The sequence below is a fragment of the Pimephales promelas genome, chromosome 9, assembly GCF_988280905.1.
Source record: "Pimephales promelas chromosome 9, fPimPro1.hap1.1, whole genome shotgun sequence".
Taxonomy (NCBI): Eukaryota; Metazoa; Chordata; class Actinopteri; order Cypriniformes; family Leuciscidae; genus Pimephales; species Pimephales promelas.
Window position 1 is genome coordinate 30,655,507 of NC_142777.1, and position 24,248 is coordinate 30,679,754.

The following is a 24,248-nucleotide window of genomic DNA, read 5'->3' on the forward strand; positions in this document are numbered from 1 at the left end:
AGCATAATAACAATAAACCCAAAATTTCTTTAACACATCAGATCATCAGATGTCACCAGTGGGATTGATGCTGGTTAGTTGCGGGTTTAGATGGAACAATTGAACAGTCAGTGGGCCTACTGATGAAAAATAGTGCCTTCCTGATTCAGAAATCATTTCAGTATAGGCTAAACAAACCTCATAATGAGATTTTGTCAAGACACCCCCATGATGCTGGAAATCAGATATCTTACACTAAAGTAAAGCTTTATTATTATATCAACAAAAGCAACCCGGTTTAAAGAAAGTGTTTTGAATATCAAAGATGTAGCATGAGAAACAGTTTTCCAAAGGTGCATTGCACAACATTTCATGTTAAAAATACCTGTTTTTCTAAAAACTATTTATGCTCTTTCCAGACAGTTTTTAGCCTAATATCGATTTCAAATGTATAGGCTATTGTTAGTTTCAAGCATTGTTTGTTTATTTGTCTGTAGGCTCTATGTTCATTAATCATTTTAGCCTATTATTAATTTATTTTTGTTTGCCAATATTTAGGCAGGCCTATTTTATTATCAATTTGTTTATTGTTTATGTCAATAGTGTAGGCTAAGTTACTGTGTACACAATCAGTGTGAGCTGGGCTTAGTTTAGTGTTGGGTGCTTTTTAATCAATAATTCATAAGTTTAACGCATCACGACTAAACACAGGTTCCGTGGAGACCAAACTCTCCGTGTCAACAGCGCGCGAGCGAGTGAGTGAGTGAGTGAGTGAGTGAATGAGTGAGTGACCTCCTGCTGCCCATGCAGGGCTTAGTTTACAGTCACTCAGATGCGCTTACTGCATGCTATTCCAAAGATCTGGCAGTAGCTTTAAGACAAAGAGTAAACAAAGTAAGGAGGATGAAGAGGGTACAACAGGACACTACACCTTCTCATGCAGGGTCTGGACAGAGAATACTGTTCACAGGTAAATAGGCCTTTATGAATCTATTTTAGTATGACGCTTTATTTAATCATTAATAAGTTCAAGAGTTTGAATTAAGTGTTTCTTTTGTTGTCATCAAGGACCAGACGGCATTGGAGATTTCCGTCCCAAATTGGACTATTTCCCCCGCAGCATTGGAATTGGCCCATTATCTCCAGATACCACGAGTGACCTCAACTACCTCTTCCGGCCTGCAGCCAACGCGACCCCGCCGTTACCGAAACACCACTACACCGGAGAAGTGGGCTGGGGTCTACATTACAGCACAGCACTCAACAGGCGGACTACTGTCATTAACCACACACATCAGGTCATTGTACTATTAGCCTATTGTATTATATTATATTATATTATATTATATTATATTATATTATATTATATTATATTATATTATATTATATTATATTATATTTTATTATATTATATTATATTATATTATATTATATTGTTGTATATTTGAATTTCTTTTAACCAGTGTGTATACATTAAATTACATATTATTCCGTGCATGGGCAACATAGAAATTGACTTTCAATAAACCTGAGAAACATTGGCATAAAAAGTAAGACAACTAGACCCATTTTCCCATATTATATTTATAAACTTATAAAAAAAAAAAAAAATTCAGTCTCATCCCAAGAAGTCATATAACTGACGTCTTGGGACGTCTTTTGACCATACGTCAACATCCGCCTTTTTAGGGTACCCTTAAACGTCGGTTACATAACGATCCTGGGCCGTCATACAACTGACGCTTTACCTTTAACGTCGGTTAGGTGGCGGGGTAGGTTTAGGGGTAGGTTTAGGTCTGGGGTATAGGATCCGATAACGTCATCTAGCCGACGTTTAAGGGTAACCTAAAAAGGCGGATGTTGACGTATGGTCAAAGACGTCCCAAGAAGTCAGATATATGACGTCTTGGGATGAGACTGAAATAAACACTAGGCCTATAATTCCTTTCAAAAGTTTGGGGTCAGTAAAATTTTGATGTTGTTATTGTTTGAGTAATTATTAAATAATTAAATTAAATTAAAGTATTAACACTTAAGTTGTTAAAGAAAAGTTATTTTAAACTTTCAAAGAGTCCTGATTTTTTTAATCACGGTTTCCAGATAAATAGTAAGCAGCATAACTGTTTTCAGCATTGATAATAAGGAATGTTTCACATCAACATATTAGAATGATTTCTGAAGGATCACGTGACACTGAAGAATGGATTCACCTTTGCATCACAGGAATAAATTACATTTTAAAATATATTACATTAAAAAAACACGTTTTTAAAATTGTCATAATATTTCACGACATTGCGGTTTTTATACTTTTGTTATCAGATAAACGGTGAGCATAAGTGACTTCTTTCAAAAACACCAAAAAATCGTACTCACCCCAAACATTTGAAGTGTAAATAATTATAGTGAATAATAGTTGCCGTTAACTAACCTGCCTCAAAAATAGAACATCATACGCACCTCGTTGTCTCTCAGGATCAGATTTTACCTTATAGAAATGTATGTATTTAACATTTTTTTATTACAAATCTGTAAAGACTTTTTTTTCGTTTTGATAGCATTGCCTTACGTGTGTGAATAAAATACTTTATTTTCCTTTTCTGTCAGCTTTTAATCAGCTGTGCAGAACAGTGCAATTGTGAGCTAAACACACACCATGTAACCATGATGTAGGGTTAGATTACCTCCAGCTCCCCTTATTGCTCTGGACGGTGATGGGTTTCACTGGCAGGAAATGGGTAGAGTGGATGAGAGGAAGCTTTTCTCCTCTGGTAATCAATAATTCAATGCTTGCACACAGGCACACTCAGCCCTGGTTTCGGGACAAGCAAACGACCTGCAGGAGGCTTGTTTGGAACCACGGCACACATGATACTTACAGCAAGGATGACAACCAACAGTTCCCATCTAATGAAGTGAGATATATGAAATAATGATACACACTCTGCAAACCCACTGCTGGGTTGCCCATTGTTATATTAAGAATAAACTGCAATTCAGTGTCCGAATCTAATCAGTCTCTTATTGTTCTATTGTTCAGGTCTGCAGTAAAGGCAGTCAGTGCATACGGAGAAAGCACAACCAGATGCATGACTTTTTCTCTAGAATTTGACACAAGTCGAATGATTCTTGAAAGTGGTCATTGAATCATTTATTTAGTCAACTCTTTTGTAAAACTACATTAAATGCATCTTTTTTTGCTGTACTATTCATGTTTTGGTTCATACCTGATATGAAATGGTGAAGTAGCCTAACCTGTTTTCACTAAGTAGAGATCATATTTTTCTTTTTCATACAGTCATAATGTAGGTCAGATATCAGATATGGAGACATGTATTCTGATTGCTATTTTATATTGCATTAGCCTATATTGCAAAGGCTTTTATATGTAAAATTAGTATTGTCTGTGTGTCTGTGGATACACGCTTAGATTGTTAGAATGTTCTTAGAACTGTTCTTAGTTTTTAGAACTGTTTACTGAAAGGTTTAAATGGGTAACCATAAATAGTTATTCTATGGCATCACTGCAATAAATGCCCTTTCGAAACAAATGAACTTTCATACTTTATCATATTATAAAGGTAATTTTAACAAGCTATTTATAAAAAATATATGTGGGGTATTTTGAGCTAAAACATCACATAGCCACCCTGGGGACATCAGAGATTTACACTTACCTAAAGGATTAACAACACCTGTTCAATTTTGCAATTATCTAATCAACTAATCACATGGCAGTTGCTTCAATGTATTTAGGGGTGAGATCCTGGTCAAGACAATCTCCTGAACTCCAAACTGAATGTCAGAATGGGAAAGAAAGATTTTGAATGTGGCATGGTTGTTGGTGCTAGATGGTCTGGTCTGAGTATGTCACAATCTGCTCAGTTACTGGGATTTTCATGCACAACCATTTCTAGGGTTTACAAAGAATGATGTGAAAAGGGAAAAACATCCAGTATGCGGGAGTCAAAATGCCTTGTTGATGCTAGAGGTCAGAGGGGAATGGGCCGACTAATTCAAGCTGATAGAAGAGCAACTTTGACTGAAATAACCACTCTTTACTTTACTCTTTACTACACTCTTTGCTATCCTATCAATATGGGCCAACATTTCTAAAGACTGCTTTCAGCACCTTGTTGAATCAATGTCACGTGGAATTAAGGCAGTTCTGAAGGTGGGGGGGGGGGGGGGGGGGTCAAACACAGTATTAGTATGGTGTATCTTGTGAAAAGGGCATTATACTAACTAAGAACTTTCTAGTAATCATCTCTTGATTGATTTCAAAGCAAAATATTAAATTTGTTGGATAGGAGGAGGTCTATGTTTTTTTGTTTCATGTGTCAAGAATCATGAACGTATACCGACAGGAGGGTCATTCCAACAAAGCGTTACAGCGCCTGTGCATATAGACTCCACAGCAGCAGAGGGCGCTACACGCTCACTTATGCTTCAGTTACAAACTCAACGGTGCTGCCTTCCTTTAGTTTTCACAGAATATTCCAGTTACCCCGTCCAGTCAGAGTTGGCGACAATTGCCTATCAAAATCCAAGAAAATGTCAAACCCAACTCCTGAAACCAAGCCTGGAAACGCAGACAACCCTCTGGTATTCTTTGACGTAGATATCGATGGTGAAAGAGGTCAGAATCTTTTGTTTTTCTTTAGAAAGAGGCTGAATGACTCCATGCCTCTGTCTGCTGCCACATGCCTCTTAGAAGGAAGACAAGGAATTAAGAAATAAATGCACTCAACTCAACTAGGGACACTACTGTTTAGAAAAGCAACATGCATTTCTCCGTTTTGCCATTGAGTGTTTTCTGTATTATAATGTTATAACCATAGGTTATAACGTTAGACGAGTCATTGCTGTTGTGCAGTACATTTTTTGTCCTCTAACGTTACTTCATATAAATTATCGTAATATATGGGATACAATATTAAAGTCGCACTTTTAAAGATTGTAATTATGTATATTAGAATATAATAGTGTACATATATAGGCAAGGCAAGTTTATTTATATAGCACATTTCATACACAATGGCAATTCAAAGTGCTTTACATAGAAGAAATTAAAATAATCCAAAAAAGAAATCAGAATAATTAAAACAGTTTAGAATAAAAAATAAGAAATAAGTTTTAATATGTAAAGATATTTTCCATCTATCTCAAACCAAAATGTTTGCTAAATAACTGTTTTTTATCAGTAGCAAAACAAATAACAAAATAATAAAAATAAAATACACAAATTAAAAAATGCATTAAATAAGAAGAAAAGATGACAATACTTCTCATTTCTTATCTTCAGTTATAGTGAGTAACTCTTTTGGAAGTCAAACTCTAGATTTTGAGTTTATTGATATCCGCAAAGCAAAATCAATATGGTCAGATAAAATCATTAAAAACTAATAATAGCGGTCATAATAAGTAGCCACATATCACCTGATGACTAAATATCTGATAGTAATTAATTCTGATGTTTTTATTTCTCTTTGCAGTTGGCCGTATTGTGTTTGAGGTCTTTGCTGATGTGGTTCCTAAAACTGCAGAGAATTTCCGTGCTCTTTGTACCGGTGAGAAAGGGATTGGTAAAAGCACTGGAAAACCACTGCACTTCAAGGGCTGTCCATTCCACCGCAGTGAGTGTCCTGACCTCCCGTTTCCATGGAGATGGAAAGCTTTTTATTTATTTATTTTTTTGCCAGCTATAAAATATTTCATTGCTCATGTCATGCTAGCACAATAGTCTTATTAGTCACATTAAGTATGATCATTTAAAAGGATAACCTGAAAATTCACCCTCTATAAAACAATGAATCAACTTTGTATCTCTTCTTGTACCCTTCAGTCATCAAAAAATTTATGGTCCAGGGTGGAGATTTTTCTAATATGAATGGAACTGGAGGAGAGAGCATCTACGGGGACAAGTTTGAGGATGAAAACTTTCACTACAAGGTACCACAGAGCTGCTTTGTAACATCAGCTTCATTTATATAGTTTTTTTACAATACAGATCGCTTCAAAGCAGCTTTACACTGATAATAGGAAATTAATGTTTGTTTTGGCTGTACAGCAGCTCTGGAAGGAAGTCATTGTCTAGCTTAAGTACGTTTTTAATAGATTCAATTCCATTCCAGTTATTAAATTAGAAATTTCAATTGAAAACAGAAAACTTAATGTGTTCTGGCCGTTCCATTTACACAACAAAAGCGTTTGGTGCTTTGATTCGATACATATCACGATATTGAACTCCCGATACGATATTATTGCGATACTCCAAGACATATGATAAAAGGTTAACAAAAAATGTACTGTTGATTAAAAATGCTAACTTTGATATTACATTGTGGGTTTAAATGAATAGGCTTAGATTCGGTGCTTGTAACCCAAGGACAATGGTGACACCAGAATACAAACATTCATGATTCTGAAGCTGAAAATACAGAATTATTTAGACAAATATTCTTGCACTTTTTCTGACTAGATACATTTAAAATAATGTTGGGCACTTTTTACATTATCAGATGGCATTATCAGGACCCACAAATATTCCCCCATTGCATTAATATACATTATAATCAACATTATATATATGTAGTACTGACAAAACTTTTGTGAGAATATTTTCACCCCTATAAAGTACAGTCTCCGCTCCCCCAGCCCTGCTCACTCGCTCTGTTTGCTTTCATTAGTGTATTCCTAAGCACTGGGAGCGCCCTCTGCTGTCCATAAGGTGCCTCTGCGCACCAGCCATTTCAAACCCAGCCTCCAGTATTTGGACCACACCTCCTTATTTGCATACATTCCTCAAATACACGCCCAATCCTAAATACCAAATTCTAAATCCTAAATGGCTAAATGACAAAATGCTCTATCCTAAATACCAAATGCCCAATCCTAAATACCAAATTCATTTTCGAATTAGACTTTTAGTTTTCGTTTAAGTCTTTTAGATTTCAATCCCTCCATATGCGCGTTTGTGTGTGGACACGTAATCATTCTTTAGAAAGTGACTTTGCCAATTACTTGTCTGGGATGCATAATACAGCGTTTTTAGTCGTTTGCGTGTTTCATTTTGATAAAGTTTTCAACTGTTCAAAGGAAAAACGTTTGTCGTTAAAAAAAAAAAAAAGAGATAGTCAGGAGATAGTCTAGTTGACACGGTCTCTGCTGATACTTCAAGGCTGCGTTTTGTTCATGCCTAGGCGCAGGTCCTTCATCTGATTTGGATACGGCCCGGATCCGGCTGAGTACGGTAAACCTCCGGATAAACAGAGAGACTAATATTAGTATAGATGCCATTCCTCGTATGATATAAAGAGTAGGCTACATTAGAATGTTATGGGAAGTGTTCCCGGTTCCGGCTGACCTTTGCTTTAAAGAATAAAAAGTCTTATCATTTACTCACCCTCATGTTGTTCATATCCGGTAACACAGAAGTAGTTTAGCAGAATGTTCACGCTGGAAAACATAATTTAGGATTCTGGTCATACCACGACCCATCTCTAATGAACGCCAAATTTTGTTCGATGCACATATTCAGTGACAGAATTTTTATTTTTAGTGAACCTTTCGCTTAATTAACCAAATCCATCAGTCTGCGTAGTTGCTCACAAATTGCTCTAAGATTAAATATACCAAACACAGCCCTTGATTCATCTCCCTGAGGCATCTGCTAATTTCCTGGTGTCTGCTTTGAGGAATAAATGAGACATACAGTAGATGCACCTTGTGTTTCTCTTGAATGAAGTGGTGCTTCATTAAATGGTTGTGACTCTCTCCCCCCAGCACGACAGAGAGGGTCTGCTCAGCATGGCCAACGCCGGTCCCAACACCAACGGCTCACAGTTCTTTATAACCACGGTTCCCACGCCGCATCTGGACGACAAACATGTCGTCTTTGGCCAGGTGCTGAAAGGAATGGGGGTGGTGAAGTTGCTGGAGGGGCTGGAAACAAAGGAAGACAATCCTGTGAAGGTGACCGTTAAATGCATGCAGACATTTTTCACTCTTTAAACGCATCATGACGTTGTGACATCTGCTGCCATGCTTAGAAATTTAGCGTGAGCGAGATCTTAACTGGTCCTGAAGGACAGGTGTGTCCGAGTCTTTTACAGGCATTTAGTCACCATTATCAAGATTTAATAGTCATGAAATTAAGTCTGTCACCTGTTCTGCACAGGTGAACTAGCTTGTGTGATAAATTAGCTTTTTGAAAGGAGTTGACATAGTTGCTGCGTCTCAATTCGCTTACTTATACTACGCCCTAAAAGTATGTACTCTTTTTGTGAAGAAAAAGTACATACTTTTGAGTGTGTAGCTAAAGAGTAGGCAAGCGTTGGGACATACTATCACGTCATCTTTAACGGACGGCTCTGTCGTGTGCTGGGTGCATCCTGTCTGTGTAAACTGTCCTGTCAATCATCTTGTCACAGTTAAAATCCTCCATTCTATCTAATTTGATTTCCTACCGTTTCGGAGAGCACGTTCATCTGCCGGCTGTGGGTCTTTCATGTGGAGACTCTCCTCGTGTTTGCAATTTGAATATATTTAAAAAGCAATGTCTAAACGTATCTTTACTTAAGTTCACAATGCTGCTGCAGATGCAATATAATGTGGACAACATTTAATAAATTCATTTTCGTCAGGTTAGATACTGATAATTAATCACTCAAAGCTCTTATCTAAACCTCTCTACATAACCGCCGGACTCGCGTATCCTTCATGCCTGTAGTTTTTTAACACTTTTTACTCATGTTTGTAGTTCTAACCGAATCCTCTTTCAACGCACGATGGGTTGTGGGCAATATCAGCCATTAGAGTGTGCATCGATCTACACATCGGATTCTGACCGGATATAGTAGATCATCCGGGTCTCTTTGAAACACTCATTTCAACATACTACAATTTGGGACTTACTAATTCTATTTTCAAATACTATTTAGGGCGGATAGTATGCGAATTGGGACGCAGCAAGTTTGTAACCATTTATCTCTCCAAGAAGGAAACAGAAAATGCATTTTCCTTTTTCCAGTGAGCAAATGAATATGTATATTAAAACTGATTGTAAGTGTCTCTCTCTCAGCCCTGCGTCATTGCTGAATGTGGAGAACTTAAAGCGGGAGACGACTGGGGCATCGCACCTAACGACGGCTCAGGAGACGCATACCCAGACTTCCCTGAGGACTCTGACATAGACTTTAAAGATGTATATATAAAATATTTCTAAATATGCATATATAAGCTTATAACCTTTAAATGACAAGTAAATATTGTAGATATGGCTCTTTGCGATTTGCAACTCAAACTTATATTACACAATATTATAGGATGATAGCTGGAATTTCACTTGCTAAAAACAACTTAATCTGTTCTCTTTCTAGACAAACAAAGTCTTTTCTGTGGCAGAGGATGTGAAAAATATCGGGAATAATTTCTTCAAGGCTCAGAACTGGCAGTCAGCCATACTGAAATATTCAAAAGCTCTCAGGTGAACACTCGAGTCTGCCATTAAGCCCCATTATTTCATTACATCCAGCTTTATAGACTTGATTTCAATGTGTCAAACCTTTTAAAAATGCTGTAATAGCTCTGTTTTTCATGTCTCGATGACATGACCCGCTTGATAAGCAAGATCTCTCAAAGTGTGCAATGATCTAAATGCTGCTCATAACATTTGTGAATGTGACATGTCTGTCACATGGACCAAAGTAACCTTTAGTGACACTGCTGATTTACAGTGCTGCATATTGTAAACCAGCAGCGTCACTGTGGTTACTTTGGTCCACAGGTATCTAGAGTTTTGTGGCAACATCTTAGACGACGACGACAGTGCCCAAAAGAAGCTGGAGCCCACGGCCCTGAGCTGCATTCTCAACACGGCCGCCTGCAAGCTCAAACTCAAACTCTGGCAAGAAGCGCTCGAGAGCTGTGATGAGGTAACATGGGATCTTCTGACATTTGAGCCACCTGGACTGTGTCCAGTAGCATTGCCAGGATTAGAGTATATAAGAAGCAAAAGACCTCAAGATTTTTTATAACAACACATCTCAGCCATTCACCGCACTTGAAATAACCTTGTCATGGTCGCTGCCATTTTTAGATTACCAGATGCACTGTCTCTCTATTTAGGGATCAGTTGAAATGGAAGTAAGTTGAATAATTTCTCAAAAGGGCCTGTAAGGGTGTGTTTCACATTTAGATCTTTAGGTCTGGACCAAAAAAAAAAATTATACAATAACATTCTGTTATTTTAACACAGGATCTAAAGATACAGAATAAAAGGAAGAAGAATAAGGTCACAAGCTAATTGGACAACTTTTAGGATGAATATTTTAAAGACAGAACATTTAAAACAAGGGCGTGTTCTGGGTTAAATGCGCTTGTTGTATGTGTAAATGCATATAAAACGCGTAAAAAAGTCACACAAAAGATGTGCTGCAAGGACACGACGGTTATGACACCTGTACTGAACTGTAGTGGGCGGTGCAGATTCTATGACCAGGTCACATCTTGTGACATTATATCCTGTTTTTGGTTCATTTAGATGTCTTTGGTCCATGTTGCGTTCCTTTTTTAGTCAGACCGACTAGAGTTTGTTTGGAAGCGGACCGAGTCCCACTGAAAAGGTTTAGATAGCTGCGTTTACAATTCAGAGGGATCACACCCAGTGTTTGCTTTAATCGAAAGAAACTTGCCAAGTGTGAACACACCGTAAAACTATTTTCTACTGGTTTGTGCGGTGATTGTGATGTTTTATTTATTATAACATGGAAATATATTTTTTTTCTCAGGCTCTGGAGCTGAACCAGTCAAACACTAAAGCGTTGTTCAGAAGAGCTCAAGCCTGGCAGGGCCTTAAAGAATTCAACAAGGCCATGGTACAAACACTACACTGAGTGAAATACACATTTATCTCACTCTAAATCATTGGTTCTTAAAGTTTTTAGGGTGGCAAGTAAAAAAATGAGCAGAACGCAAATCTTGGGAAATAGTTTCTCACAGTTCTAGTGCTCATTGTAAGTAAAGAGACTTGTTGTTTTTTAGTCAATTAAATAGTTAATTCTTGGTTCTTAAACTATCAATAGATAAATAGTTTGAGAACCACTGGCCTAAACACATCTTAAAGAAAACAATGAAATTTTGGCATCACTTACTCACCCTCATGTCGTTCCAAACCATGTATGACTTTCCATGAAGAAATTATGAAGGATGTGGAGCTTTTCGGGCTTCAAAAAATGAACGAATGCATTATTAATTATCTTTGACAATTAAATTTAGAACTAGTAAACAGGACTTGTTATTTAGGAAAGTCAATAGGAAAGACGATTTCAACTAGTTAGCAAGGAAACATTTCTCATATTAATTTAGTTAAACTTGATGTACTAAAATGACTATTAAATAATGATAACAATGGACATCACACACACACAAAAACCCTTTCAAAATATTAGTAAAAACTTAACATCCTGTTAGACAGAATCACTCCACCTACTCAACTCAGCAAGACCCGAGATGAAATGTCAGAATGTTTTAATAAGTACTTTGAACGAGTCTGTCTTTCAATATTTGAACATTTCTCTCATTTACATGACAAATTTGTTCCTGGTTATTGGCTTTCAGAGCACTTAGCGTCTGTCTTTTTAAACGCAGATTGATCTGAAGAAAGCACAGGACATTGCACCAGATGACAAAGGTTAACCAGCTCTTTACAAATCTATTATTTGTTAAATTTAGTTGAAAAATATCTTTGATTATGACTTTTTGTTTTAACATTTTCCTTTCCCTGATTCAAGCAATTGGAAATGAAATGCTGAAAGTGAAGAAGCAAGTGAAAGAAGAGAAGGAGAAAGAAAAGAAGATTTACGCCAAAATGTTTGCTTAAAGAAAACTGCAGTGACCTCACTCCACACCGCCCTACCTGCATATGTTCACTTACGTTGCACTTGTGTCTTAGTAAGTGTATAGCTGGGTAAAAAAAGTCTCTAATTTAAGGTAAAAATGAAGGTTTGGAAAGAGTTTCATATGATCTGTACTGTGTGTGAGATGAGTTAAGGAACAAAAGTTTCAGTGCATTTTTAGCGACCAAGATTGCTGACCCGAAAGAGTGACTTTGCAAAAAGAAAAATTCTTGGGTTCGTTTGTCTTAACTACTGTTCATTAATTCTATCTAGCGCTGAATAAAACAGCAAAACATTTGTTTATTTGTGAAATTGGAATTAGCCATGTTAGTTGTGTGGATTAAAACAATTAATATGTTAAAAGATGTTTCATGTTTAAGATTGTGTTTGTTGTTCTAAAAAACAAACCAGCAAATTGTGACAATTAATTTATTTCTACCAGTTAGTTTTCCAACTTTGACAATATATACAAAACCGTCAGTTTACAGTTATCTTGTTGAACAAAAACCTCACTTTGGTTGTCAATCCAACACGATCCTTAGTCTTTTATGACACATTCCTTGGACAGATGTTATATGTAAAATTTTCAATTCATACAATTTGATCAAACCTGACATATGCTTAGCCACTTTACGTAATTACACTTCAAGCTCACATCACAGCACATTCTGAGGACATTCTGTCCCTTAGGCACATAAGGACGACTCAAGTCTTTAAAAGCACTGACTAAGAATCTGTGCAATGTTCCCCAATGATGATAATAAAAATATGTAATGTTGAAATCACATGCCGTTGTATGCTGGTCCCCCGCTGCCCTCAGGCACAACCCAGTTGATATTCTGGCTGGGGTCTTTTATATCGCAGGTCTTGCAGTGGACGCAGTTCTGTGCGTTAATCTGTAATCTCATGCCATCGCCCGTCTCAAGAGGAACATACTCGTACACACCTGTGGATCAGGAGGGATAAAATGTGGCAGCTTGTTCACCAGATGTTTCCATCAACTTGTGGAGCATGTTGATATTGTGTGCAACCAAAAGTCTAACAAGGAGGTTACCATTTAGTTTCCATTAGTAAGTGTTGCAGAAACAGTTACATACCAGCCGGACAGAACCTTTGCTCGGGACCGTCGTAAATCGCAAGGTTTTGGGCCACAGGAATACTGTCGTTTTTGAGCGTCAGATGGGCTGGCTGGTCATGCTCATGATTTGTGCCACTCAAGGCTACAGATGACAACAGATCAAAGCTGATCTTCCCATCAGGCTTTGGGTACTCAATGGGGGTGCAGTTTTTAGCCGGCTTTAGCTGATCACAGTCCAGACCTACAAGACAAGCATTTGTTTGCCATTAGAAATAAAATGCACATTTCCCCATTTCCTGTGTTCATTAAATATAAACAATCATTTAAATTAATGCAAATAAATTATATCCATAAATCCATTCAATGATGATCAAAATCATAATTAAACTTTTCAAAATGTAATTTTATTTACCATAACCTTTGTGTTCAATGATCTTATAGTGCAGTCAGAATACTGAATTTGCATCTATTTGCAATGTTGCAATGATCAGAAGGAAAAGCTTTTGTTTTTAACAAGCAACCACTTTACAACCAGCTTCTCAGTTCATACCGTTATGCTTCAGAGTCCATGGTTCTTTTCCTCTAAAAATCCAGTAGAAGATTCCGGTGTACACCATCCCTCCGTAGAGTCCAAAGTAATTATGGAAAGATGGTCTGATGTTCCTCACAGAATACAACTCCTTCCAGATCCAGGACTTTTTAAAAGCTTCCTCATATTCATGAATATAGAGACCTAGCAGAGAAAAATGCACTCAAAGAAAAAAAAAAACAAACTCTACGACACCTTTAATATTCTGAGTGACACCTCAGCTAATTTGCAAAGATGCCTGGGTCGGCTACCTGCTGTTTCCGATTGCAGATTCTCATCTGTGATTTTCCTGAAGGCTGTCTCGGCTGCCAACATGCCACTCTTCATGGCCGTGTGTGTGCCTTTGATCTTGGGCACGTTCATGAAGCCCGGACTGCACCCTATCAGCATGCCGCCTGGGAAGGTCAGTTTAGGAATCGACTGGAGGGGAGATCATGGATGTGATAAGTTAAATAAAAAAAGAATTTATATTGAGAATTTCAAGTTGCCGACATACCTGAAAACCTCCTTCATTGAGGGCTCTGGCTCCATATGCTATCCTGTTACCACCCTCCAGGGTAGACTTTATCAAGGGGTGATGTTTCCAACGCTGGAATTCCCTGAACGGGCTCAGGTAGGGATTACTGTAATCCAAACCTACCTGAGGAGACAAACAAACATTTGTAATTTGCCATAGCAGAATAACTGAACTGCCCCTTTCACAAACCTCCGCGCTCCTCGGTTACGGCTGATTGCTAAGACGAGCTGGACAACGGGGCTTTTAGGATACAGCAATATTAACCTTCAAATGGTCTTCGTTTCCTGTTTACACTTCTGGGCTTCGGGGTCTATACAACCCCAACATTTGATTAAGTAATTGTACAAAAAATATACATTTTTAATCATACAAATAATATATCTTTTTTTTTGTTTACTTCTCATCTTTTCGTTAATGCTGTGTTTTTGGAGATATAAAGTACTTTTGTATCAATATACCACACAATTCCTCAACTACACCATTAGCTTATGAAATGTTATTTTTTATGATACATTGCATTTATGCTCTAGCACTAGGCCTTCATTACATCTTCACTGTGTCAAAATTTTCAGATTTATGTCAGATTTTTTTTTTTTGGACACATGAAGACAATATATTTAGTTTTTTTCAGATTTCCTATTCATCTCAATGTGGGGTCATATTGACCCCAAAGACCAGAAGTGTAAACATTTTTTTTTTTTACATACCTTCAGAACAACCGAATCAAGCCCCGTTTTGTGTGTGTGTGTATAGATAGATAATGTACAAAAAGTCACAAAATCCTTTTTTTTTTTTTTTGTCAAGTAAAAGTCGATTGGGGTCGTATAGACCCCATGACCCGATTGAGGGCTACAAACAAGATGAGAATGCACAATTAAATATAAACCGACATACACACCACTGTTTCTGAAAGAAGTCTTATGCTCACTAGCTGAATTTATTTGGTAATACAAACAATAAAAATAGTAACATTTTATAACTATCTAAACATTGTAAAATATTTAAATTTCAATAAATTCAAATATTTTAATTTAATTTCCTTTTATTATCAAGCTTATGGAAAGTTTTGATTATTTGATGAACAAAGTTGAAAAGTAAAGCAGTTTGAAATTTAAATCTTTTGCAACATTATGAATATTTCTGCCAATGGTGAACAATTGAATGCATCCTTAATTAATACAATTATTAATTAAAAAAAAAAAACAACTAACCACAGACTTCTGAACGGTAGTGTATCTTCAACACGGTATATCTCAAAACTGCGCAGTGCTACTAACAGATCAGCAAGCACAATGTACTTTTTGTAAATAATGTATATTCGAGAGCAATCATGAGATTGTACATCGCACTGTCAATCAAACGCTGCACTGTATCTCCAGACAACTGTGACCAATACGTCATCACTGCAGACCTCCTCAAGACTTCTGGAATTGAGACTAGTTTCTATGAATCACAAGCATTTCATGAAATGCCTCTGTAAAAAGTGATTGAAAAAAAAAAAGTCATTTTGATATGCTACATTATCAGCAGGATGAGGAAATGTCCTCATAACCAGGAACAATTTCAAAGTTTGAAGCTTTTTCACACTCTTTCGCATCATTTCAGCTCATGAAAGAACATCATGAATGTCAATAATAATCTCGACAGATCAAAGCAGTCTGACAAAGACATCAAACCAGAACATTTAGTTTTAAGATTAAGGCTTCAAAGAGGACTCTACCAAGTCCATTGAAATATTTCAATCAGGGTTTGACCCAGAATGTTCAGGAACAAGATGACTTACAACAAAGCCCAGGGCCACCAGCGGTTCTCCCTCATTGAGGTGGTACAGGAAGGAGCCTCCATATGTGTTCCTGTTCAGAGGCCAGCCAACCGTGTGCTCCGTCCGTCCTGGGTGCCACTTCTTCTCATCAATAACCCAAAGCTAGAAAAAGCATTTTTTATTTTATTTTTTTATATTAAATAATAAAGAATATATTATTATATATAATTATTAATATATGAATAATATTAATATTATTCATTTTATTATTTGAATATGAACAATTTATATATAATAACATAATAGAGATGCACCAATACTAAGTTTATACGCCAATAGCAAGAGCTGATTACTCAGAACAATATCTGACGATGTAGGATTTCCTTAAGGAAAGAAAAAAAAACTACCAACTAATGCTGTAAACTACAAAAATAATCATCTCATTTGGTACATTACTATAATGCTAGAGGTTAAAACTGCTATTTATTTTCAGATTTAATACTTAGAATCAAATAAAAACTGAAATTTACATTTATTCATTTAGTTGACTCTTTTATCCAAAGCGATTTACAATTGCTATACATGTCAGAGGTTGCACGCCTCTGGAGCAACTAGGGGTTAAGTGTCTTGCTCAGGGACACATTGGTGTCTCACAGTGGATTCGAACCTGGGTCTCTCACACCAAAGGCATGTGTCTTATCCACTGCGCCATCACCACCCCATAAAGTTTGAAATGTTGTATACAACTCAAAAAATGTATTCAATCATACATATAATTAACAGTAAATAAGCTCCTCTGTAATGTTTGTATAGCTAACCATTGGATGACATTGTTTACAAGCTGTTTATTGACATCTTTCCACGGTTAAAAACTGCTTGAGCGATGAATTAAGACATGATGCATTTCTGCATCTTTCAACATACCTTCTGATGTTCATTCATGCTTTTTTGTGCTATAACTTGCGCTTACTGAGATTGTTTGAAATTACTGATAAAATGACAGAATTTGAAAGCTGAGACTTTAATCGGAAGCTTTTTGCGATCATTGAATCAAAGGGATGCTACAAATAAAATTTGGTATAGGGAGAAACCATGGACCGTTTTCCAACCCCTTTTGATTGACAGGATATAATCGGGCCCCGATCATCGGCTGTTTTTAAACAATCGTCCGATGGCCGATAGAAAAAATAATTGCTTTTATTGACCAATACTGATTGTTGGTCAATACATCAGTGGATCCCTATAACGTAACCCTGTATTATATATAAAATATAAATAATATTAACACTACACGCTGATGAGACTAATGAGCTCAACTTAAAAAAAAAAAAAAAAAAGCAATGACACATTGTGCAAATATTAACTAGCTGATATGAATTGTCAGTGAAAGGGGAGATTAAACTGAACATGTAAATGTTTATGTATGCAAGTTTAAAGCATCACCCAAGCAAGCAAGTTCTTGTACCTCTTTGAGTCCAATAGCATATGTCTGCGGCTCACAGTTCTCCCTGAGATTGAACTGCTTGTAGAGTTGCTTGGCCAGGTGCCCGTGGCAGCCTTCCCCAAACAGAGTGACCTTAGCGTGGAGCTCCATGCCTCTCTCAAACACATCCTGGAGAGATCAATAGAGCATGAAATGTGGTGGTAATAGCACATGGATATGCTATTTTCACATCAGAATCACCCTTTTATATTTTCTTACAGTGCATCTTCCGCTGTGGTTCAGATAATATTTTAGCCTTGATGTGGACATTCAGCAGACTTTTATAGCATTTTTCTTATGAATATAAAAATCACAAATCAAAAAGCCGTGCTTGAAATGTGCATTTGATGTCTATCTTCCATGGCATATTCTGTTCTGGGAGGTATATTGATATATAAAACCTTATGATGATGATGATGATGACAAACCTTTGGAGACCCATCTTTAGAAATGCCAACATCATTGGTTGCAATTCCTTTCACACTTCCATCCTCATGAAACAGCACCTGGTGTTCAAAGGAGTTTACAGAAGTCAACAGGATCTTACAATAAGAAATCAATTTACTTAGTTAGAGATTTCTATAAAAGTCCTCCAGGTAAAAGGGAAAAAATTGTCATTTTGTTGTCTCAGACAGAGTACAGTAGCGAAATGAATTAGAGCGGAAGTAGAAATTCACACACATTAAAAAAGGTCAGTGTTATGGAATAACCATTTCCTTCTTTTCTTGAAATAATTTATTAGAGACTGCAGTCACAGAGTGTGTGTTCAAGACAATCTAAGAATAACTACAGAAATGTACGTCACAGACATTTCCATGACATTTGTAAATCACCATTTAAAAATTTCCTGATATTTGCTGCTTGCTACAGGAACAACAGTACTTAAGTTAAGTAACTTATTCCAGGGCCAGCGATTATAGTGAATGGATCGCCTTGTGGGGTCTGAACCACAGACGGTTACAATACCACTATTCGGTTACCAATCCAGATCTTTAAAAACTAAAACACATAACTCACAATACAAATCACAGTACAAAAGCAGGCCTAATTAATAAAAGTTAACTGCATCATTAATATAAGCATTAATCCAATGAAGGTGTTCTGACCTCAGATGCAGCGTAGCCTGGATACAGCTCAACTCCAAGCTCCTCTGCCTGCTCCCCAAGCCAGCGTACAAAATGCCCCAGACGAACTAAGTAGTTTCCATGGTTATTCATTGGAAGTCCTGCATACACAAATTCCATTCATATGACTGAACCAGTACTAAAAGCTCTAATAGCTTGAATAGAAAACCATTTAGGACACTGTGATACATGAAGACCATTTATATATTAGTTTTGACAAACAAAGTCTCATTGTTTGAAGTTGTATAACTCTCTAAATTGGACCATATGCATATGATGTCCTACCTGGTAATATTGGAACAGGAATGCGGTATTTTTCTGTCAAAATGGAAAATTTATCTTCTGTAACTGGAGTGTTCAGTGGCGCCTGTTAGACATTAATCAAAATCAGTGTCTTGCCCTTCATGGACGTAATTCTTTGTGTCAAGACATGCATATAAAAACGCATAATACATCATAGTGAACAAGAATTCCAATATATTATCCATATTGTGTTAAAGGGATACTCCACTTTTTTTGGAAATAGGCTCATTTTACCACTCCCCCAGAGTTAAAAAGTTGAGTTTTACCGTTTTTGAATCCATTCAGACGATTTTCTGATATTTAGAAGAATATTAGTAAACAGACAGTTTCTGGTCTCATTGACTTCCATAGTATATATTTTTTCCTGTCTGGTTACTGATATTCTTCTAAATATCAGAAAATCGGCTGAATGGATTCAAAAATGGTAAAACTAAACTGTTTAACTCTGGGGGAGTGGTAAAACAAGCATATTTCCAAAAAAAGTGGAGTATCCCTTTAAGTTAACAGATTTCAATTGGGACAGTATGCATGCATGTATGTTTGTTTGTTTTTACCCCTCTCTCCTTCCAGTCTGGAATAAGCTCATTAAGTGCAGTGACCTCTAGACAGGCTCCAGACAACGTGTGCGCGCCGATCTGAGACGCCTTCTCCACTACACAAACCCGCAGCTCTTTCTCATGCTGATTGGCCAGCTGCTTCAGCCGAATGGCTGCTGACAGGCCCGCTGGACCGCCACCAACAATGACAACGTCTGCCTCATCAGCGAAGCGTTCCATTTCCACCCCTGTAAATATGAAAACAGACAATCACAAACATCTGAGCCTCTTTTTAATACAAAAATCACACAAAGAATCGACTGTAGCACAGGTGCCAGGAAAGCATAGGAAATAGATTGGGGTGCCGCTTCCAGTGTAGACAGCTTCACTCATTATAATGGGTTCTACTTGCTTTTTCACACCGCTTGCATCTGGTGTAGACACAGTGTTAAATACAAAGTAATTGTACTAAGATATTATAGTTTAGAAATGTCTCCAGTTTGGCACTTAGTTGGTATAATGCTGGATTGTGGGCAATTTTACTTTACACAATGAGTCACAAATACCAATAACTATAACGAAAATCTTTTGATACCATTTATGTCTTTTATTTATGGACAACACTGAGTCACCAGATTACAGCGTGTCACTTCTCCAACATTCACTCCTAAATCAGCTTGTTTAATCTGCGAAATACAGCTCCGACAAGAAGGCAACAGACTCTGACAGATGGTAACACACTTACTGATCTGACAAAACCAGACCAAATGTCTGTTGCAGTCTGTCGGTACGGTGTGATTTGGGCTCTACAAGCGTCAAAAACGTTTTGGTTACACTTTACATCAGGTGGCTTTAACTAATATGTACTTTCCATTTGATACAAAATATGTGTTAAGTACATTATGTTGGTGCATTGTAATTACATTTAAAATACTTTCATTTGATTAATATTTGTACTTACATTGTTAACTTTACCCCTAACCATGACCCAACCCTTACCCCTGAGCCTAATTCTACCCCCTAATCCTAACCCTAAACATACCACAAACACGGAATTTTTCCAGAACATTCAAATCCATAGTCTTGTAGATATTTAATATTAGCATATAGCAGTTAAAGGAACACTCCGACTTTTTGGGACTTTAGCCTATTCACCTTACCCCCCAGAGTTAGATAAGTCCATACATACCTTTTTCATCTCCGTGCGTGCTATAAGTCTGTTTGACGCACCCACCGCTAGCCTAGCTTAGCACAAAGACTGGATGTGAATGGTTGCAGCTTTCATACTAATCCAAATGAGTGACAAAATAACGCAAACGTTTTCCTATTTACATGTTGTTGTTTGTATAGTCACAGAGTGTACAAATATCAAGGCCATATGAGACACAGACATCTTTTAACCGTATAAATACTATATTTTCTGAAGGCGAAGCACTGCTACTTGAAAACCATCACCTGAGACGCACCGTGACGAGGAGCAGAGAGTTCGCTTCGCTCAGTGTTGGAATAAAGAGTCAGCAATTACTAACGTTAGATAGAAAAGCAGTTTATCATGGGTGTTTGCTTTAGCCTATTGTATGAGCTGTGACAATAAACAGGGGAGACCAGGTATACCATGTTTCATTGATTTCCAACCAAAAACGCATCCAGATTTATAAATATCACATGAATAAATAATTATTATTACAGGAATCAATATATTTTAAATGCAATTTATTAGCTGAACCAAACGTATTCAACAGTAGCCTATATAATATACAGTATAATTGCATTACTATAGGATAGAATAAGGGGAAAGTAATAGCACAAATTGTTTTTGCACAATGAACTCACAGCCTATCGTACCCTTTTGCACGCTCAAGTTCGTTATTTCCATGGTTAGCCTATTTCAAATTTGGGCTATAGGCGCGCCGCGCGCAGGGTGCAAGTTCAACGCGGTGAACGCGCTCGTTTTTTTTCCAAGCGCGTCCGCACCGCATCAAGATAAAAACATATTCATACCCTAATCATATAATAGTGTCACTAACGTTACATTAGATCTGGCTAAAGGCACTGTTACAGTAGGTCATCTAAAAACATAACGGAACACTTACCTCAGCCGCAGGTGATCCACTTGTCCTGTCTGTGCTATCGATGGGATGGCCGTATCCTTCAGCACATTATGGTCCGTGTGGCAAATTCCATTTTTTCAAAATAGTCGTCCTCATTGAAATGTACCGAGCAAACATAATGTCCCTTGATAATCTATTTAGGTATGTTTGGATAAATATCCAGAGTAAGTTAGCCATTTCTTCATCCAGTCAGCGTTTTTAGTTGGAATTCTGTGAAACATGGTATTACCTCCCCTGTTTACAGTCGCAGCTATTTACAATAGAGCGAAAACCCATGACTCTAAACTACGCTTTTACTATTTATAAATTGCTGACTCTGTTACCCAAACTCTGAGCGAACTCTCCTCAGCACGGCGTGTCTCCGGTGATGCGGTTATTACTCCGTCAAAGTAGCAGTGCTTCGCCTTCAGAGAATAGTTCCCAGGTTTTATACGGTTAAAAGATGTCTGTGTCTCATTTGACTTTGTTATTTGTACATTCTGTGACTATACAAACAACAACATGTAAATAGGAAAACGTTTGCGTTATTTTGTCACTCATTTGGATTAGTATGAAAGCTGCAACCATTCACATCCAGTCTTTGTGCTAAGCTAGGCTAGCGGTGGGTGCGTCAAACAGACTTATAGCACGCACGGAGATGAAAAAGGTATGTATGGACTTATCTAACTCTGGGGGGTAAGGTGAATAGGCTAAAGTCCCAAAAAGTCGGAGTGTTCCTTTAAGGTCCCTTAATATAAAGTGTGACCAATGTTTTAATTCTCTGGGTTTTCCAGCCCAGAAAATAAAATCTGAATTTCTTTGTTCCATCTAAAAACAATGTAAAATCGTCATCTCTATCCTCCTCAGCATGTGGCAAAACTTCTCCAGCCTATGCGTTTACTCTCACCTGTAAAGGGGATATCACACACTGATAAGATAACATATCAAAGAACTGACCTTCCCATCGTGGGTCCTTATCTCTGGGGTACACTGTGTAATGAGTGGTAATTCGTGGCACAGATGAGGAAGAACTCCGTGAGAAATACACCTGAGGTGCGACATGCTCCGCTTGAACCGCCTTTAGTGCATGTATACACCTCCGTGCTGCAAAGAAAAAAAAAAGGTTGTTCTGTGGAAGGTTGTTCTGCCCTCGTGCCAATAAACACAATATCAGAGAAGAGAAGACATGTCGCTGAGAGAAGGAGTAAGTTATTTTCACTAAAGATTTGGGCATGTGAAAAAAAAAATGTGCGCAGTTAAATCGTTTATAATAAATACTGAATATTTCATTAAAAAATTGTCAATTTTGATTTCATAGTGAATTTACATATTGAATTACCCCATAGTATAGTTTTACAAACACACTGTGTATATAATGTATATTGCCCATTCAAAAAAATAGAATCAATTTGTATAAGAGGATGTTACAAAAGTTGTTACAAAATCCACTTTTAAGTAACAGGCCAATTAAGGTAACTTAAGTTACTCCTCTAAAAGAAGAAGACAGACCTTTTAAGCTGTATATATATATTTTTTTTTTTGCTCACGAAATTCTGTTTCATGCAGGAACGCGTCATCAAACTGTTCACTTTAGACACAAGGCCACCACATCTGACCTGACTATTATTCGAGTGACCTTTGCCCTACTTTCAATGTGTACTGAACTGGGTTGTTTTAGCTAGCTAAAACAATAAATCTATAGTTTAAAACACGAAACATGCAATGTCTAGTGCATGCATGGATAACAACAACTTAACAGGACAGTAAACATGCTTTCGAGTTAACAGAATCAAAGGTTTAAAACGTTCTGCTAGCGGTTCAGGCTACATGGTATTGAAAGTGTGACAGTAACGTTACCTTGGAGGGAATATCTACAGGCTGGAAACATTTACGGAGCTGAATGTGCAGCTGTGGCTCTGGGCAAGTGCTTCCCGTGGTTCCCAGAGTGGACAAACAAATATCACCCCTGTTTACCCTGTTACAAAATAGGTGTCATAACATAAGTTGAGCAGCACGTCTATTGCGCAGGTCAGAATGACGTCAGAAAAACGCGCCGGAAAAAAAAAAAGAAATAAGTACTTTTTTATTTTTTATTAAACACACTTATTTAAAAAACACAATTTACAAAATCTCTCGTTGGGAGACTCGTGTGCAGAATATAATTAAATAATTAAACACAGTTCAATAGGACAAAATTCGATAAAGAAAATAAATATAAAATAAGATAAATTAAGCAAAGACATCTTAGTCCATAAGGCATGTCAAAGTTAAAGGGGGAATTACTGCTGATCATCAGCATATATTGATAAGAGTTACAACGTGTTCAGGATAGCGTGGCTTAACTGTAATTATTGTAATAGCTTTCAGGCAAACATTTAATTTCGACCACAGGAGGCGCTCTACAATCTGACAGAGAGAGTCTAAAAATAAGATTTATAAATTAAATTAAATTAAATTAAATCGAATTAAAGGGAATGAAGAAGCATATTTTGTGGACCATTACAGAATTGTTTTTGCATTGTGATCTTATTATTTTTAATGAAATTTAGCCTTAGCTTTACCTTGTTACAGTTTAAAAAAAAATATATTGTTCCCTCCTAATTTTTAAGTCACCTTTAAATCAAAATGCACAATTATTGTTTATCTATAGAATATTGCAGTATATAAATGATTTATCCGTGTAAATCATAAGTAAAAAAAAAAATCATGTCATCATCATCCTTCTTGCAGCGACCAAAGATCAGCGACCGACATCAAATAAAGTCCTGTAGTTTCACTGATATACGTTTCAGTATGAAAGGAAAACCATCACACTTTTCTTCTTTTATTTGATTGTGTATGTTCTTAACATGTTTTATTAAATAATCACTCATAATCGTCAAGTTGGGAG

At 37.0% G+C, this 24,248-nt stretch overlaps 3 protein-coding genes across 3 annotated transcripts; 2 read left to right on the top strand and 1 right to left on the bottom strand.

Moving 5' to 3' along the window:
* Nucleotides 1-786: 786 nt before the first annotated feature.
* spmip2 (sperm microtubule inner protein 2) lies at nt 787-3,511 on the top strand. Its single transcript, XM_039648802.2, has 4 exons — nt 787-949; nt 1,048-1,277; nt 2,780-2,894; nt 3,020-3,511. The coding sequence occupies exons 1-3, from the start codon at nt 883-885 to the stop codon at nt 2,849-2,851; spliced, it is 369 nt and encodes a 122-aa protein (XP_039504736.2). The 5' UTR covers nt 787-882; the 3' UTR covers nt 2,852-2,894; nt 3,020-3,511.
* Nucleotides 3,512-4,444: 933 nt separating this feature from the next.
* ppid (peptidylprolyl isomerase D) lies at nt 4,445-12,243 on the top strand. Its single transcript, XM_039648801.2, has 10 exons — nt 4,445-4,618; nt 5,475-5,615; nt 5,825-5,931; nt 7,765-7,953; nt 9,062-9,184; nt 9,360-9,466; nt 9,767-9,914; nt 10,770-10,856; nt 11,629-11,671; nt 11,772-12,243. The coding sequence occupies exons 1-10, from the start codon at nt 4,534-4,536 to the stop codon at nt 11,858-11,860; spliced, it is 1,119 nt and encodes a 372-aa protein (XP_039504735.2). The 5' UTR covers nt 4,445-4,533; the 3' UTR covers nt 11,861-12,243.
* Nucleotides 12,244-12,291: 48 nt separating this feature from the next.
* On the bottom strand, nt 12,292-23,385 carry etfdh (electron transfer flavoprotein dehydrogenase). Its single transcript, XM_039648800.2, has 13 exons — nt 23,216-23,385; nt 22,316-22,462; nt 19,287-19,516; nt 18,715-18,796; nt 18,412-18,530; nt 17,734-17,811; nt 17,288-17,434; nt 15,844-15,984; nt 14,040-14,183; nt 13,795-13,963; nt 13,505-13,687; nt 12,974-13,195; nt 12,292-12,822 (listed from the first exon to the last, which is right to left on the bottom strand). The coding sequence occupies exons 1-13, from the start codon at nt 23,244-23,246 to the stop codon at nt 12,659-12,661; spliced, it is 1,857 nt and encodes a 618-aa protein (XP_039504734.1). The 5' UTR covers nt 23,247-23,385; the 3' UTR covers nt 12,292-12,658.
* Between the last annotated feature and the right edge of the window lie 863 nt (nt 23,386-24,248).